Source organism: Kogia breviceps, chromosome 19 (genome assembly GCF_026419965.1).
Source record: "Kogia breviceps isolate mKogBre1 chromosome 19, mKogBre1 haplotype 1, whole genome shotgun sequence".
In the NCBI taxonomy this organism is placed as follows: domain Eukaryota; kingdom Metazoa; phylum Chordata; class Mammalia; order Artiodactyla; family Physeteridae; genus Kogia; species Kogia breviceps.
Window position 1 is genome coordinate 44321858 of NC_081328.1, and position 14542 is coordinate 44336399.

Genomic DNA, 14542 nt, shown 5'->3' on the forward strand with positions numbered 1-14542 from the left:
TCCTGAGAATAAACAAGTTTTTGACTGTACTGATTATAAAGAAAACACTTATAATACTATGTCAGGCACTATTCTAAATGCTTTACATATGTTAAATCTCTTAATCTTCAAAATTACCCCATGGGGTAAATACTACTATTCTATTTTAGTGATGAGGAAACTGAGGCACCAAGGGTTTAATTAATTAGCCTGAGGTCACCCAGTAGTAAGCGGCAGAGGCAAGGTCTAAAGTTTAGATTCTAAACACATGCACACAGAGTCTGGATCTTGATTTCATGCACTTAACCACTATACTGTATCACACCTCTCATTTACTATGTAGTTCAACAGTGAGTACAAGAACTCAGAAAAGCAGGAGAACAAGTTGAGTGTGAACAATAGAAAAAGGCTTTCTTCTCCCCCCATTTTTTGAGGGGATGAGACTCATCTGGGCTTCAAAGGACAAACAGGAGGCTTTCCAAGGAGGGTATAACAATATCTGAAGGACTTTGAGGGGTTTAATCAAAGCATTTGTGCTAAGGTGTAAAAGTAAATACCGTTGGAGAGATAAGACAGATCCAGTAAGAGAGGCTTAAAAGTCAGAAATAAAGGCTTGGAATGACTGAGGTAGAGAACAGGGAGCCACTTTAGATTCTTGAGCATGGCTGTAAATACACTGTCATAATTGTCTACTAGTGGTATTCAGAGAAGGAAAAATTAAAGGTACAGAGAAGCTGTTGTAAGCTTTATACAGTAGGATGAAGAACAGTAGATGAGTAGAATTCTAAGTCAGGGGACAAAGGTGGAACTAAATAAAATGTTAGAGACCACAACAGTTTAGATGTGAGACATACTGAGATACTGTAAATTTCCTAGGGACAGCTAAAGACACTAAAACGAAATGTTGCTAAGTGTTGATAATTGCAGAAATTTTGTACCTTGATATATCTATGCTAATTTTTTTAAAGTCACGATACTAATCTGCCAAGATTTAAGGCCAGACAGAAATCACCTAGCCAGTTTCCCAATTCTATGATTCTGTGATCTGTCAACTTCAAATAAGTAAGAAAAGACTAATATTTAAGAGTATTAAGTATTCAAGAAAAAACCTGGCAAGTTAGGGTAGCAATCTATTTAACTATATTGTTTAGCACTATTCATATTAGTATTTTAATAATATCTAACCATTTGTAGATGTGTCTAATGGAAGAATACTTTCCCCTCTACCTTCAATAACATTAAGTATTTTTTTCCTGGGAGGAATCCATTTTATCTTGTTCTTCTGATTCTACCATCTAAACAAATAAACAGATAAATGTATGTCTGCAAGCAAAAAAAAAACAAAAATCACATTTCTAGCTTTCCCTTTAGATGGTGCAGTTAACTAGTTAAAGAATTAGGACTGAGAAAAACAACATTTTCCACACAGAAGTCACTAGGTGTGGCTTCCAGATCCTTATTTAAGTATGAAAGTCTAAGTCCCATCCTCCTATGTTTCCCTTCTGTTAAATAATACAAAATACAAGCTCTATTCCCTAACAAAAAAAAAATACCTAGGTTTCAACTTACCTGATTATATTATTCTACAAGAATTTAACTTGAGAGCCAGGTTCTTCCAGTGCAGTCAAAGATATCAAGTTTTCAGAAGTTAGTGAGACCTCTAGCGGTAAATATGAAGTGGCTAAAGTGTTTTCTGTATTTTTAAAAATTTCTCAATTCTCCTCATCAGTTCTGAGTCATATAAAATAGCTAAAGCTCTGGAACTTCCTCACTACACTAATGCACTTAATGAGCTGCAAATAATGAAACAAAAATTTCAACTTAAGAGTTACTTACCAGAGAAAATAAAGCTTTGTTTTTGATTGGGGAAGAAAATATACATTCAACCAACCATGTTGCAGCTCACTGACTTCGATTTGGCCCCTATACAAACCTTAACAAAGTACCTTACACACAAAGCTTTTACTTAAACGTTGCATAAAAGACAGAAAGAATTTGATAGTAATAAAAACATTCTTTTAAAAACACAGGTAACGGATAAATGGATAGATATGTGATAAGGTTAATGGCAGAATCTAGATGATGGGTATTCACTGTAAAATTCCTTATATGTTGCTATGTGTCTGAAATTCTTCCTGCCAAAATTTTGGGGGAAGGGGGATGTACTGTACTTTTATTTTTAAAAGCCAGTAAGTTTGAAAATAGTTCCAAAAACTGAGTTAGCAAAGCTTTTCTCAGCAAAGGTAGATGACCCTGAAATAAATAGTATTATCTCAAATTATACAAATTCCAAAAGACAACACATGGCACTGCATTTTTTTCTATAAATATATTCATATATATACAGTCAGCCTATAGTCATGCTTCATATTAAAATTTACATTTCCCATTCAACACGATTTAAACTGATTTACAAGCAAAAACAACTATATTACAGTATCAATAACTGCATTCTGATCAATAAATGCACACTCTCACTCAAATTTAATTAAGAGATTTAGGAACTATTATTTAACTCTTTCTCTGAAATTAATATGGGCAACCCTCAACTTATAAACAGATCAAAAATAAATATAAATCTATCACAGCAGGAGGACCTCCGCCACTGTGAACCTGCGGGATATTCCATCCTTGGCTGAGTCCCTTCTGAAGGCCTCAGGATTGGCTTTCCTGTTTTCCTTTCCAGGGTCATCAAGTGTTTTTTCCATTCTGGGTTTTAAAGATAATCACACAGTTTCCCCTAGTTTTCTTATCCCTGAAGCAACCTCACAACTCAAGAATTTTTATCAATTTTTACTGTTTACAATAATAAAAAAGGGGAAGATTTCCTTTTTTTCACATAGAACTTAAGGACAGATAAAGATAATATAACTGATAATAACTGGCTCTCAGGGGCTTACAGAGAATTAGAGTAAGATTCCTCTAGATTTCCTAGGAACAGTGAGACAAGGATATCTGATATTTTATTGGAGAAGGTGTGTCTTGGGACTTTAGGGGAAGGAAAAGAATGTGGGAAGGAAGGCTAGGAGACAAAACTGAAGAGTTTGTTTTTAAAACCAGACCAGTTGTCCTGGGGGGTACAGAAGAAGTTCTAAGAATGTGCACTACTCACTTCCCTCTCTCTTCTCCTTGTCACCTGCCTATCCAATCCCATTGGCCACTTTGCAGTCCCACTAGGATAAATCCTACCTTGGATCAACCTTAAGGAGGGTAAAAGGAGTACACATTGGTTATTAGGGTATTAGCAACAGGGATGAAGTGGGTAGTTCAGCAGCAGCCTGTGAAGGTAACATTAATTGGTGGCAGCAAGGAGAGAGGTCACTGGCCTCTCCTCCTGCGACATGCTATGGGGTAGAAGGCACATGGTACATAAACTGGAAACTGCTTAATTATGTCCCAGATTATCCTATTTAATTGCTTTCCCTTATAAGCATAATTTTTCAATTACACAGTTTATGCTATTTTATAAACTTTAATTCAGGTTCTACTCTAGGAAGACTGGAAGTAATAAAATTTCAAGTGGAATGAATTAAGTATGATTTAAAAATATATCAAGAGCTTATTACTTCTTTTAATCAAACACTTGAAAATTAACTAAGTCAGATATTAAATTAGACAGCATACATAGCCAGTTTTTGCTGGCTGATAGGACCTGAATTTAAAAATCTAATGATTCAAATATTTTTATTTATCAAATTTTGCTGGCTTAAAACGTATGGACACCAAGGGGGGAAACTGGCGGGGCAGAGTGGTGGTGGTTTGATGAACTGGGAGATTGGGATTGACATATATACACTAATATGTATAAAATAGATAACTAATAAGAACCTGCTGTATAAAAAAATTAAGTAAAATTCAAAAAAAATTTTGCTGGCTTGGACTCTTTTTTTAACTGAAAATCTATCTATCTATCTATCTATCTATCTATCTATCTATTTATGGCTGTGTTGGGTCTTCATTGCTGCACGCGGGCTTTCTCTAGTTGCGGCGAGCAGGGTCTACTCTTTGTTGCGGTGCACCAGCTTCTCACTGCAGTGGCTTCTCTTGTTGCGGAGCACGGACTCTAGGCGCATGGGCTTCAGTAGTTGTGGCACGCCAGCTCAGTAGTTGTGGCTTGCAGCGGCTCTAGAGCACGGGCTCAGTAGTTGTGGCGCATGGGCTTAGTTGCTCCACTAAGCATGTGGGATCTTCCCAGGTCAGGGATCAAACCCGTGACCCCAACATTGGCAAGCGGATTCTTAACCACTGAGCCACCAGGGAAGTCCAAAAATTATATCATTTTTACAAAATAATGTAAAGCGAATGTGAAGTATAATATTATAGGGTAAACGCACACACATGAGGGGTACTTCCCAATCTTCCCTCTCAAAACTTAATCCTAAATAAAGCCACAAAAATTTTCACAACAGATTGGCAAAGAGACTGCAAATATGGCAACTAAATGTCTGTTTTGGAGTCTAAGACATAAGAGATTCTACGATCAAATGTGGCAGAGATTTCTTTCCTATACTCTGGAAATTCCAAGCAGGCTAAATGACTTCTCTGCCTTCCAATGACTCCTGAATGCATGGGTAAAATTTCCTATAAAATGTTAGGGGAAAAAGTGTTTACGAAATAATCTCAAACCTTTTCTAGAAATCTAGTAGTACGCACACCTTCAATATACATTACATTTGTCTGAATATACACGCCTACACACATGTTTCACACAAATATGGGGGGGGCGGTGGATAAAGGGAAAAGGGCTAAGGAGCACAAAATCCTCTTTAAAACATGTGATGCCAAAAGCCTCTGAATCAAAGAATTCATAAAACAACACTGAGTATATTTCTGAATAGAGAAATCCCTAAACCAGACAAATCTGAAAATGCTTTCCAAAGAATCTACACACAACATACAAGATTTAAAGTTAATTTACTTACGGAAAAAATCCTTTTTCACCAAGTTTTTTGCACAGAGTACTGTAAAGGAAACAAAAAATACATGGGAAGAATTAAAATGGTGAGACTGCACTGTCAAAGTTTCATTTTGAAACACTGAAAATACCAGTGAATAATAATTAAACACTAACTATAGCAAGGTATGAAATATGATCACAATCTTTGATTAAAAACTAGCAAAAGACAGCTGAACCAGTGGTGGCAACTTCAGCAATGATCACCAGTAACAGCTGAGGGCAAGAAAGTTTATAAATCTGGTATTCTAATAAAGAACCACTTCCTTTCTTCTATCAAGATCTAGTCTGAGAGTAGCTTGGTGGCAAGGGAAAAATATAGTTCTAAGGAGGAAATATGTACATTAGGGGTTTTATATATATATATATATTTAAGGGTCAAATAATTTTATACTGAAGAGGATCATAAGAAAACAAAGCTTAATTGATACTGGTGACATTTTTTTTAAATGATGTTCTGTTATTTACTCTCCATCTAAACTCCACAGAAACATCAGCTCAATGACGAGAGATCTACTATACTTTCCAAAAATTAAGTTAATATATTGAGATAGCTATCCCAAATCCACATTCTCTGGATTACCTTGCATTAAATTATCACTTACACAGTGATGGCTGCACAACCTTGTGAACATATTAAAACCACTGAATTGCATGCTTTAGAGGGATGAATTTTACAGTATGTGAATTGCATGTCCATTTAAAAATCACTGTTTATACAGTCATTAACTTCTTTAATCCAAACTTGTTACAAGTGAAGGGAAACCAGCAATTTACATATACTCATATTTTAATTTATAAAATATCATGAAAGTAATGTTGGGTTAACGTCTACACACTTCTACTCACAGTTTAAATGGTCTGTTCAATTAGTTACACTTACTGGAAGTTTAGTGTATAAAAATTCATTTAACATAAACCTTGGGAACAAGTCTAAATATAATTAATCACTTGAAAAGTTCAAATAAAAATAATTTTGAACACAGACGCCATCAGTAAATGAATAAAATTATAAAGTAAGCACAAGATACTGATTTACTAGTCAGAGTCTCTTGGGCCCTGTCATAGTTTAAAAACATAAAAACTCAATCATGAAAGCTAAGGCCATAACTCAGAGTACCAAATCAGAAACTTGATTTAGAAGAACTCCTCCCTAGGGACTTCCCTGGCGGTCCAGTAGTTAAGGCTTTGTGCTTCCAATGCAGGGGACACGGGTTCATGCCCCAGTCCGGGAGGATCCCACGTGCCATGGAGCGGCTGGGCCCGTGGGCCATGGCCGCTGAGCCTGCACGTCCAGAGCCTGCACTCCGCAATGGGAGAGGTCACAGTGGTGAGAGGCCCGCGTACCCCACCCCCCCCCAAAAAAAAAAGAAAAAGTAGTTTGGGCTTCCCTGGTGGCGCAGTGGTTGAGAGTCCACCTGCCAATGCAGGGCACACAGGTTCGTGCCCCGGTCCGGGAAGACCCCACATGCCGCGGAGCGGCTAGGCCCGTGAGCCATGGCCACTGAGCCTGTGGATCCAGAGCCTGTACTCCACAACGGGAGAGGCCACAACAGTGAGAGGCCCATGTACCACAAAAAAGAAAAAAAAAAAATCTTCCAACAAACACAAGTCCAGGACCAGATGGCTTCACAGGTGAATTCTATCAAACATTTAGAGAAGAGCTAACACCTATCCTTCTCAAACTCTTCCAAAAAACTGCAGAGGAAGGAACACTCCCAAACTCATTCTATGAGGCCACCATCACCCTGATACCAAAACCAAACAAAGATGCTACCAAAAAAAAGAAAATTACAGACCAATGACACTGATGAATATAGATGCAAAAATCCTCAACAAAATACTAGCAATCAGAATCCAACAACACGAGCTTCCCTGATGGCACAGTAGTTAAGAACTCACCTGCCAATGCAGGGGACACAGGTTTGAACCCTGGTCCAGGAAGATCCCACATGCCATGGAGCAACTAAGCCCAGGCGCCACAACTACTGAGCCTGCGTGACACACCTACCAAAGCCCATGCACCTAGAGCCCGTACTCCACAATGAGAAGCCACCACAATGAAAAGCCCGCACAGTGCAATGAAGAGCAGCCCCCACTCGCCACAACTAGAGAAAGCCCACGCACAGCAACAAAGACCCAACAAAGCCAAACATAAATAAAATAAATAATTTTTTTAAAAAAAGAATCCAACAACACATTAAAAGGATCATACACCATGATCAAGCGGGATTTATCCCAGGGATGCAAGGATTCTTCAATGTACGCAAATCAATGTGATACACCATATTAACAAACTGAAGAATAAAAACCAAATGATCATCTCAATAGATGTAGAAAAAGCTTTTGACAAAATTCAATACCCATTTATGATAAAAACTCTCCAGAAAGTGGGCATAGAGGGAACCTACCTCAACATAATAAAGGCCATATACGACAAACCCACAGCAAACATCGTTCTTAATGGTGAAAAACTGAAAGCATTTCCTCTAAGGTCAGGAACAAGACAAGGATGTCCACTCTCACCACTATTATTCAACAGTTTTGGAAGTCCTAGCCACAGCAATCAGAGAAGAAAAAGAAATAAAAGGAATACAAACTGGAAAAGAAGACATAAAACTGTCACTGTTTGCAGATGACATGATACTATACATAGAGGATCCTAAAGATGCCACCAGAAAACTACTAGAGCTAATCAATGAATTTGGTAAAGTTGCAGGATACAAAATTAATGCACAGAAATCTCTTGCATTCCTATACACTAATGTGAAAAATCTGAAAGAGAAATCAAGGAAACAACTCCCATTTACCACTGCAACAAAAAGAATAAAATACCTAGGAATAAACCTACCTAGGGAGACAAAAGACCTGTATGCAGAAAACTATAAGACACTGATGAAAGAAATTAAAGATGATACAAACAGATGCAGAGCTATACCATGTTCTTGGATTGGAAGAATCAATATTGTGAAAATGACTATATTACCCAAAGCAATCTACAGATTCAATGCAATCCCTATCAAATTACCAATGGCATTTTTTACAGAACTAGAACAAAAAATCTTAAAATCTGTATGGAGACACAAAAGACCCCGAACAGCCAAGCAGCCTTGAAGGAAAAAAATGGAGCTGGAGGAATCAGACTCCCTGACTTCAGCTATACTACAAGGCTACAGTAATCAAGACAATATGCTACTGGCACAAAAACAGAAATATAGATCAATGGAACAGGATGGAAAGCCCAGAGATAAACCCATGCACCTATGGTTAACTAATCTATGACAAAGGAGGCAAGGATATACAACGGAGAAAAGACAGTCTCTTCAACAAGTGGTGTTGGGGAAACTGAACAGCTATACGTAAAAGAATGAAAGTAGAACACTCCCTAACACCTATACGTAAAAGAATGAAAGTAGAACACTCCCTAACACCATACACAAAAATAAACTTAAAATGGATTAGAGACCTAAATGTAAGACTGGACACTATAAAACTCTTAGAGGAAAACATAGGAAGAACACTCTTTGACATAAATCACAGCAAGATTTTTTGATCCACCTCCTAGAGTAATGGAAATAAAAACAAAAATAAACAACTGGGACCTAATGAAAGTTTAAAGCATTTGCACAGCAAAGGAAACCATAAACAAGATGAAAAGACAACCCTGAGAATGGGAGAAAATATTTGCAAACGAATCAACGGACAAAGGATTAATCTCTAAAATATATAAACAGCTCATACAGCTCAATATTAAAAAAACAAACAACCCAATCCAAAAATGGGCAGAAGACCTAAATAGACATTTCTCCAAAGAAGACATACAGATGGCCAAGAAGCACATGAAAAGCTGCTCAACATCACTAATTATTAGAGAAATGCAAATCAAAACTACAATGAGGTATCACCTTACACCAGTTAGAATGGACACCATCAGAAAATCTACAAACAACAAACGCTGGAGAGGGTGTGGAGAAAAGGGAACCCTCTTGCACTGTTGGTAGGAATGTAAATTGATATAGCCACTATGGAGAACAGTATGGAGGTTCCTTAATAAACTAAAAATAGGGCTTCCCTGGTTGCACAGTGGTTGGGATTCCGCCTGCCGATGCAGGGGACACGGGTTCGTGCCCCAGTCCAGGAGGATCCCGCATGCCACGGAGTGGCTGGGCCCGTGAGCCATGGTCGCTGGGACTGCACGTCCGGAGCCTGTGCTCCACAATGGGAGAGGCCACAACAGTGAGAGGCCCGCGTACCACAAAAAAAAAAAAAAAACACACAACTAAAAATATAATTACCATATGACCCAGCAATCCCACTACTGGGCATATACCCAGAGAAAACAATAATTCAAAAAGACACATGCGGGCTTCCCTGGTGGCGCAGTGGTTGGGAGTCCGCCTGCCGATGCAGGGGACACGGGTTCGTGCCCCGGTCTGGGAGGATCCCACGTGCTGCGGAGCGGCTGGGCCCGTGAGCCATGGCCGCTGAGCCTGCGCGTCCGGAGCCTGCGCTCCGCAGGGGGAGGGGCCACGGCAGTGAGAGGCCCGTGTACCACAAAAAAAAAAAAAAAAAAAAGACACATGCACCCCAATGTTCACTGCAGCACCATTTACAATAGCCAGGTCATGGAAGCAACCTAAATGCCCATTGACAGATGAGGATAAAGAAGATGTGGTACATATATATAATGGAATATTACTCAGCCATAAAAAGGAACGAAACTGGGTCATTTGTAGAGACATGGATGTATCTAGAGACTGTTATACAGAATGAAGTAAGTTAGAAAGTGAAAAACAAATATTGTATATTAATGCATATATGTGGAACCTAGAAAAATGGTACAGATGAACCAGTTTTCAGGGCAGAAATAGAGACACAGATGTAGAGAACAAACGTATGGACACCAAGGGGGGAAAGTGGCGGTGGGGGGAGGGGGGGCGGTGGTGGTGATGGGATGAATTGGAAGATTGGGATTGACATATATACACTAATATGTACGAAATGGATAACTAATATGAACCTGCTGTATAAAAATAAATAAGAAATTTAAAAACTAAAAAAAATAATAAAAAGATGTGATATACACACACACACTCTGGAATACTACTCGGCCATAAAAAAGAATGAAATAAGGCCATTTGCAACTACATGGATGGACCTAGAGATTATCATACTAAGTGAAGTAAATCAGAAAGACAAATACCATATGCTATCACTTATATGTGGAATCTAAAATATGATACAGGGACCTCCTTGGTGGCACAGTGGTTAATACTCTGCACTCCCAACGCAGGGGGCCCGGGTTCGATCCCTGGTCAAGGAAGTAGATCCCACATGCATGTCGCAATTAAGAGTTCTCAAGACACAACTAAGGAACCAGAGAGCCGCAACTAAGGAGCCTGCTGCAACTAAGACCTAGCACAACCAAATAAAGAAATAAATATTTTTTAAAAAATAAAATATAGGGCTTCCCTGGTGGCGCAGTGGTTGAGAATCCGCCTGCGGATGCAGGGGACACGGGTTCGTGCCCTGGTCCGGGAAGATCCCACATGCCGCGGAGCGGCTGGGCCCGTGAGCCATGGCCACTGAGCCTGCACGTCCGGAGCCTGTGCTCCGCAATGGGAGAGGCCACAGCAGTGAGAGGCCCGCATACCACCAAAAAAAAATAAAAAATAAAAAAAATAAAAATAAATAAAATATAATACAAATGAACTTATTTATAAAACAGAAACAGACTCACAGACATAGAAAACAAATTTATGGTTACCAAAAGGGAAAGGCGGCGGGGAGGGATAAATTAGGAGTTTGGGATTAGCAGATACAAACTACTGTATATAAAACATATAAACAACAAGGTCCTACTGTATAGCACAGGGACTATATTCAATATCCTGTAATAAACCATAGTGGGAAAGAAAAATAAAATAAAAACAAAAACTGTTATATGCACGTGTACTTTTCTGGGGAGAAAGTTCATAGTTTAACAGTTTGACAAAGCTTCTCCTCCCGTCTTGAAAAATAAATTTGAAGAGCCACTTTTCCATACATTCTCCCTGGTCTTTACCATTTTGATGAAACCTCAATCTACAAACCCAAGCTCTTTGTTGAACTCCAGGTCCACACAGGCACACTAAATATGCCCTCAAATTAAAATCACCATCCCCCCCTTCCCTCAAACTCCTTCTCCAGTTTAACTTTCTTTCAATAAATATCCTTGCTTTCCACTCCACTGCCCTAGTCAGAAACTTCCATAGCAACCTTCACTACTCCTCCCCTTCCCCACCTCCTGGCAATTACCAATTCTAATCAACTCTGCCTCTGAAATATCCTTCGTCTGTCCACTTCTCCCTATTACCAGTCCCATCACCCTAGTCCAGGCCACCATCAACTACTGGTTAGGTCATTACAACAGCCTCCCCATCAGTCCCCTGCCTTAAGCCTCAAATGCCTCCAATCAGCTCTCCACACTGGACCTAAAGTGATCTTTCTAAAAAAATAATTTAATTCCTTCCATCCATTTCCCCTCCTAATAACATTCCAAAACATGCTTAAAACATTCCTCAAAACAATCTTTCCACCTGTGCTCTGGATCGCATACCCAACCTACCACTTTCTCAGGAAACTTGTCTTTCTTGTCTCCTCTACTGACCTCCATCCTCAGAACATTGACAAGGTCTTGCCCAAAACCTATTTGGTTTACGCATCAGGCCCTGGCTCCTGCTTACCTCTCCAACCTCATCTTCCATCACCACCCCTCCCCTCCAAGAATCCAAGTCCAAGATCCAGCCACACTAAACCTTCACTTTCTCAAATACATTCCATCGCTCACCCACAGCCTTCATGTGCCATTCCCTCCGCCTGAAACATTTTTCCCAGGCTTCTTCACCTACTTATCTTTTAGGTCTCAAAAGGGAAGGAAGCTTTTTAGAACGTGTTTCTCTCAAACTTCTACCCACTTGTATTTTCACAGAAGCCCATACTTATCACCAGCACTTGTTACACTTTATTATACGTTTTTAAGTTTAGAATGTTGCTTATAACTACAAAGGTGGTAAACTCTATCCAGCATAAATCATGTCTGTATCATTTCTTTATATCTCCCGCACCAAGCAAACACTGCGCCAGGCGTCTGGTGGGCACTCAGTAAAATGCTAAATGAATAAAACAAATCCCAAAATAATCTAAAATAATTTCATTGAAAGGGCGACTTTTTATACTATGTGACAGACAGATTACCAATCTGCAAGGAATCATAATTTTGACTTAATGAAACCTCATTGTTATCGTCTCCCTCTATTTAAAACATACTCATCAGGTCATGTTTGACAAATTTTCTTTTAATCACAAATAAGATGTTGCTAATATATGACTAAGTTTTAAAGCGTAATTGAAAAAATTGAGAGAAGAATGAGCTTTAAAGTCGGGTTCAAAGTTTATAAAGAGAAATTTTAGCAACCCTGAGACTAAGGAAGATAACACAGAGAAACAAGACTAATTTAAAACAAAGAAATATCAAGATTGGTCAGACTGCTAACTTTAACACTAGATCTCAAAAGCTCCAGACAGTCTTTTATTTATACCCTAGAAGCAAAAACTCGTACTTGTAAATTTTAAAAGGAAATTGTCAAGCACCATTTGAGATTTTGGTAATTTGTTTACATAAATAAATTTTTACCCCTTGGAGTCTTTACTGTTCTTTTTCTTGGGAATGTACTCTGGGTACTAGAACCACAGCCCACTGCTCTTTCTGTCCTTGGTACCAATTATAAGAGCTCAGTAAATGCTCAATGAATTAATGAATTTCACTAGGACAAATTCCTATTTGTCACCATAACAAATTCTCGGCTAAGGAGGTATATATCAGAAAATCCTGAGGAATGTATGTGTAATATTATAATGTGATTTTTATATTTGTAGTATAATTTTACATTTATATTTGCACGAATTTATATTTGTAAATCTATCGTTTTTTGTAACAGAAACCATAGAAAGTTGAGCCAAGATTGGGAATCGTGGCGCTTGGGAAGGGTAGCGGTGCAGAAGAACTTTCATTTTTGTTTTCTAAATGATTATTACAGGAGAGAGGTAAAAAATAATGCTGAGAAACACTAAACTAAATTACTGGAAGGGACTAGCAGGAGAGAAACCCTGTAAGGGGGGTGGGGCCAGAACAAAGGCTAAGGAGTGTAGACTTTCTCCTAGACAGCTATCAATATTTCAAATTTTTAAATGTTTAGTAAGTTTTCTATTGAAATAATTTATGAAGAAATGTACAGAATTCTTAAGAATATAATTCAATCAACTTCCACTAATTTCTGTACTAAAACAAAACATTATACTAGACTCCAGATATTTATCATCACTGATAACTACAAATGTGGCATTATACCAGCACAGTACCATTACTTCAAATTCCATTAGGGACCATGTCTCACACAGCCTGTAGATCTGCACTAGATTAATTTTTACTAGACTAATTTGATCATGTTACTACCCTTCTCAAATTCCTTCAAAGCATTTCTCATTCTTATGTCTACACTCCCAAAACCTAAAACCTGTTCTAGCTATTCTACTCTTCAGAAGATAGATGGGTTTGAAATAGAGGAGATAATAGAAATATGGCAAGATCAGCCTTGCTGGTATACTGGTAACTTCCTCTCTATTTCACACACAAGGAGATGTGACCATCTTTTTTTTTAAAAAAATTAAATTTATTTACTTATTTATTTATTTATGTGACCATCTTTTTAAAAATAAATTTATTTATTTATTTATTTATTCATTCTTGGTTGTGCTCAGTCTTCAATCCTGCGCACAGGCTTTCTCTAGTTGCGGCGAGCAGGGACCACTCTTCATTGTGGTGCGTGGGCTTCTCATTGCGGCGGCTCCTCTTGTTGCGCAGCATGGGCTCTAGGTGCACGGGCTTCAGTAGTTGTAGCTCGCAGGCTTCAGCAGTTGTGGCTCATGGGCTCTAAAGCGTAGGCTCAGTAGTTGTGGCGCACGGGCTTAGTTGCTCCACTGCATGTGTGATCCTCCCACACCAGGGCTCAAACCTGTGTCCCCTGCATTGGCAGGCAGATTCTTAACCACTGCACCCACCAGGGAAGTCCCCAGACGTGACCACCTTGAGATGCTTAATGAGAAGGGAGCACTCCTTCATTCACTCTTTCATTAACATTTCCTGAACACCCACTTTGTGCCAAGTGCAATGATAGATTCTGCAGATACAAAGATAAATAAGACACAGTCCTTTGCCCTCAAGAGCTTGCAGATCAGGTATAATATCAAGCCATAAGTGCTTTTTGTTGTTTTCTCAAGAAATATTTTTAAATTTCATAAAAATCTCCTTTAGTATATTTTATTTGAGGCAGTGATTGGAAGAAACTATTTGCGGAAGTGCAGATGCAATAAATACTATCATTTCATTTAAGCTGATAATTTCTCTTTCTGGTTGGAAAAGAGTTATCTATATGCAACACACCACCTAGTAATATCAGATTATAAATCCCAGCTGCAGAAATAGAATGCTATTGCTGCTCTTACTGAGTTGTACTCATAATGAATGGCTGCCTATGCTAAATCTGAATAAAACTCCCAACTGCTCAGTAT

General features: G+C 38.6%; 1 protein-coding gene across 2 annotated transcripts in view; it reads right to left on the reverse strand.

Annotated features, from left to right (window-relative positions):
* Positions 1 to 14542, reverse strand: part of SMURF2 (SMAD specific E3 ubiquitin protein ligase 2) — a 117246-nt gene that overhangs the window by 47414 nt on the left and 55290 nt on the right. For both annotated transcript variants that reach the window (XM_067022227.1, XM_059046909.2), the window contains exon 2: positions 4902 to 4940. In XM_067022227.1, coding sequence (XP_066878328.1) covers positions 4902 to 4940 — 39 coding nt within the window. The remainder of the gene's footprint in view (positions 1 to 4901; positions 4941 to 14542) is intronic.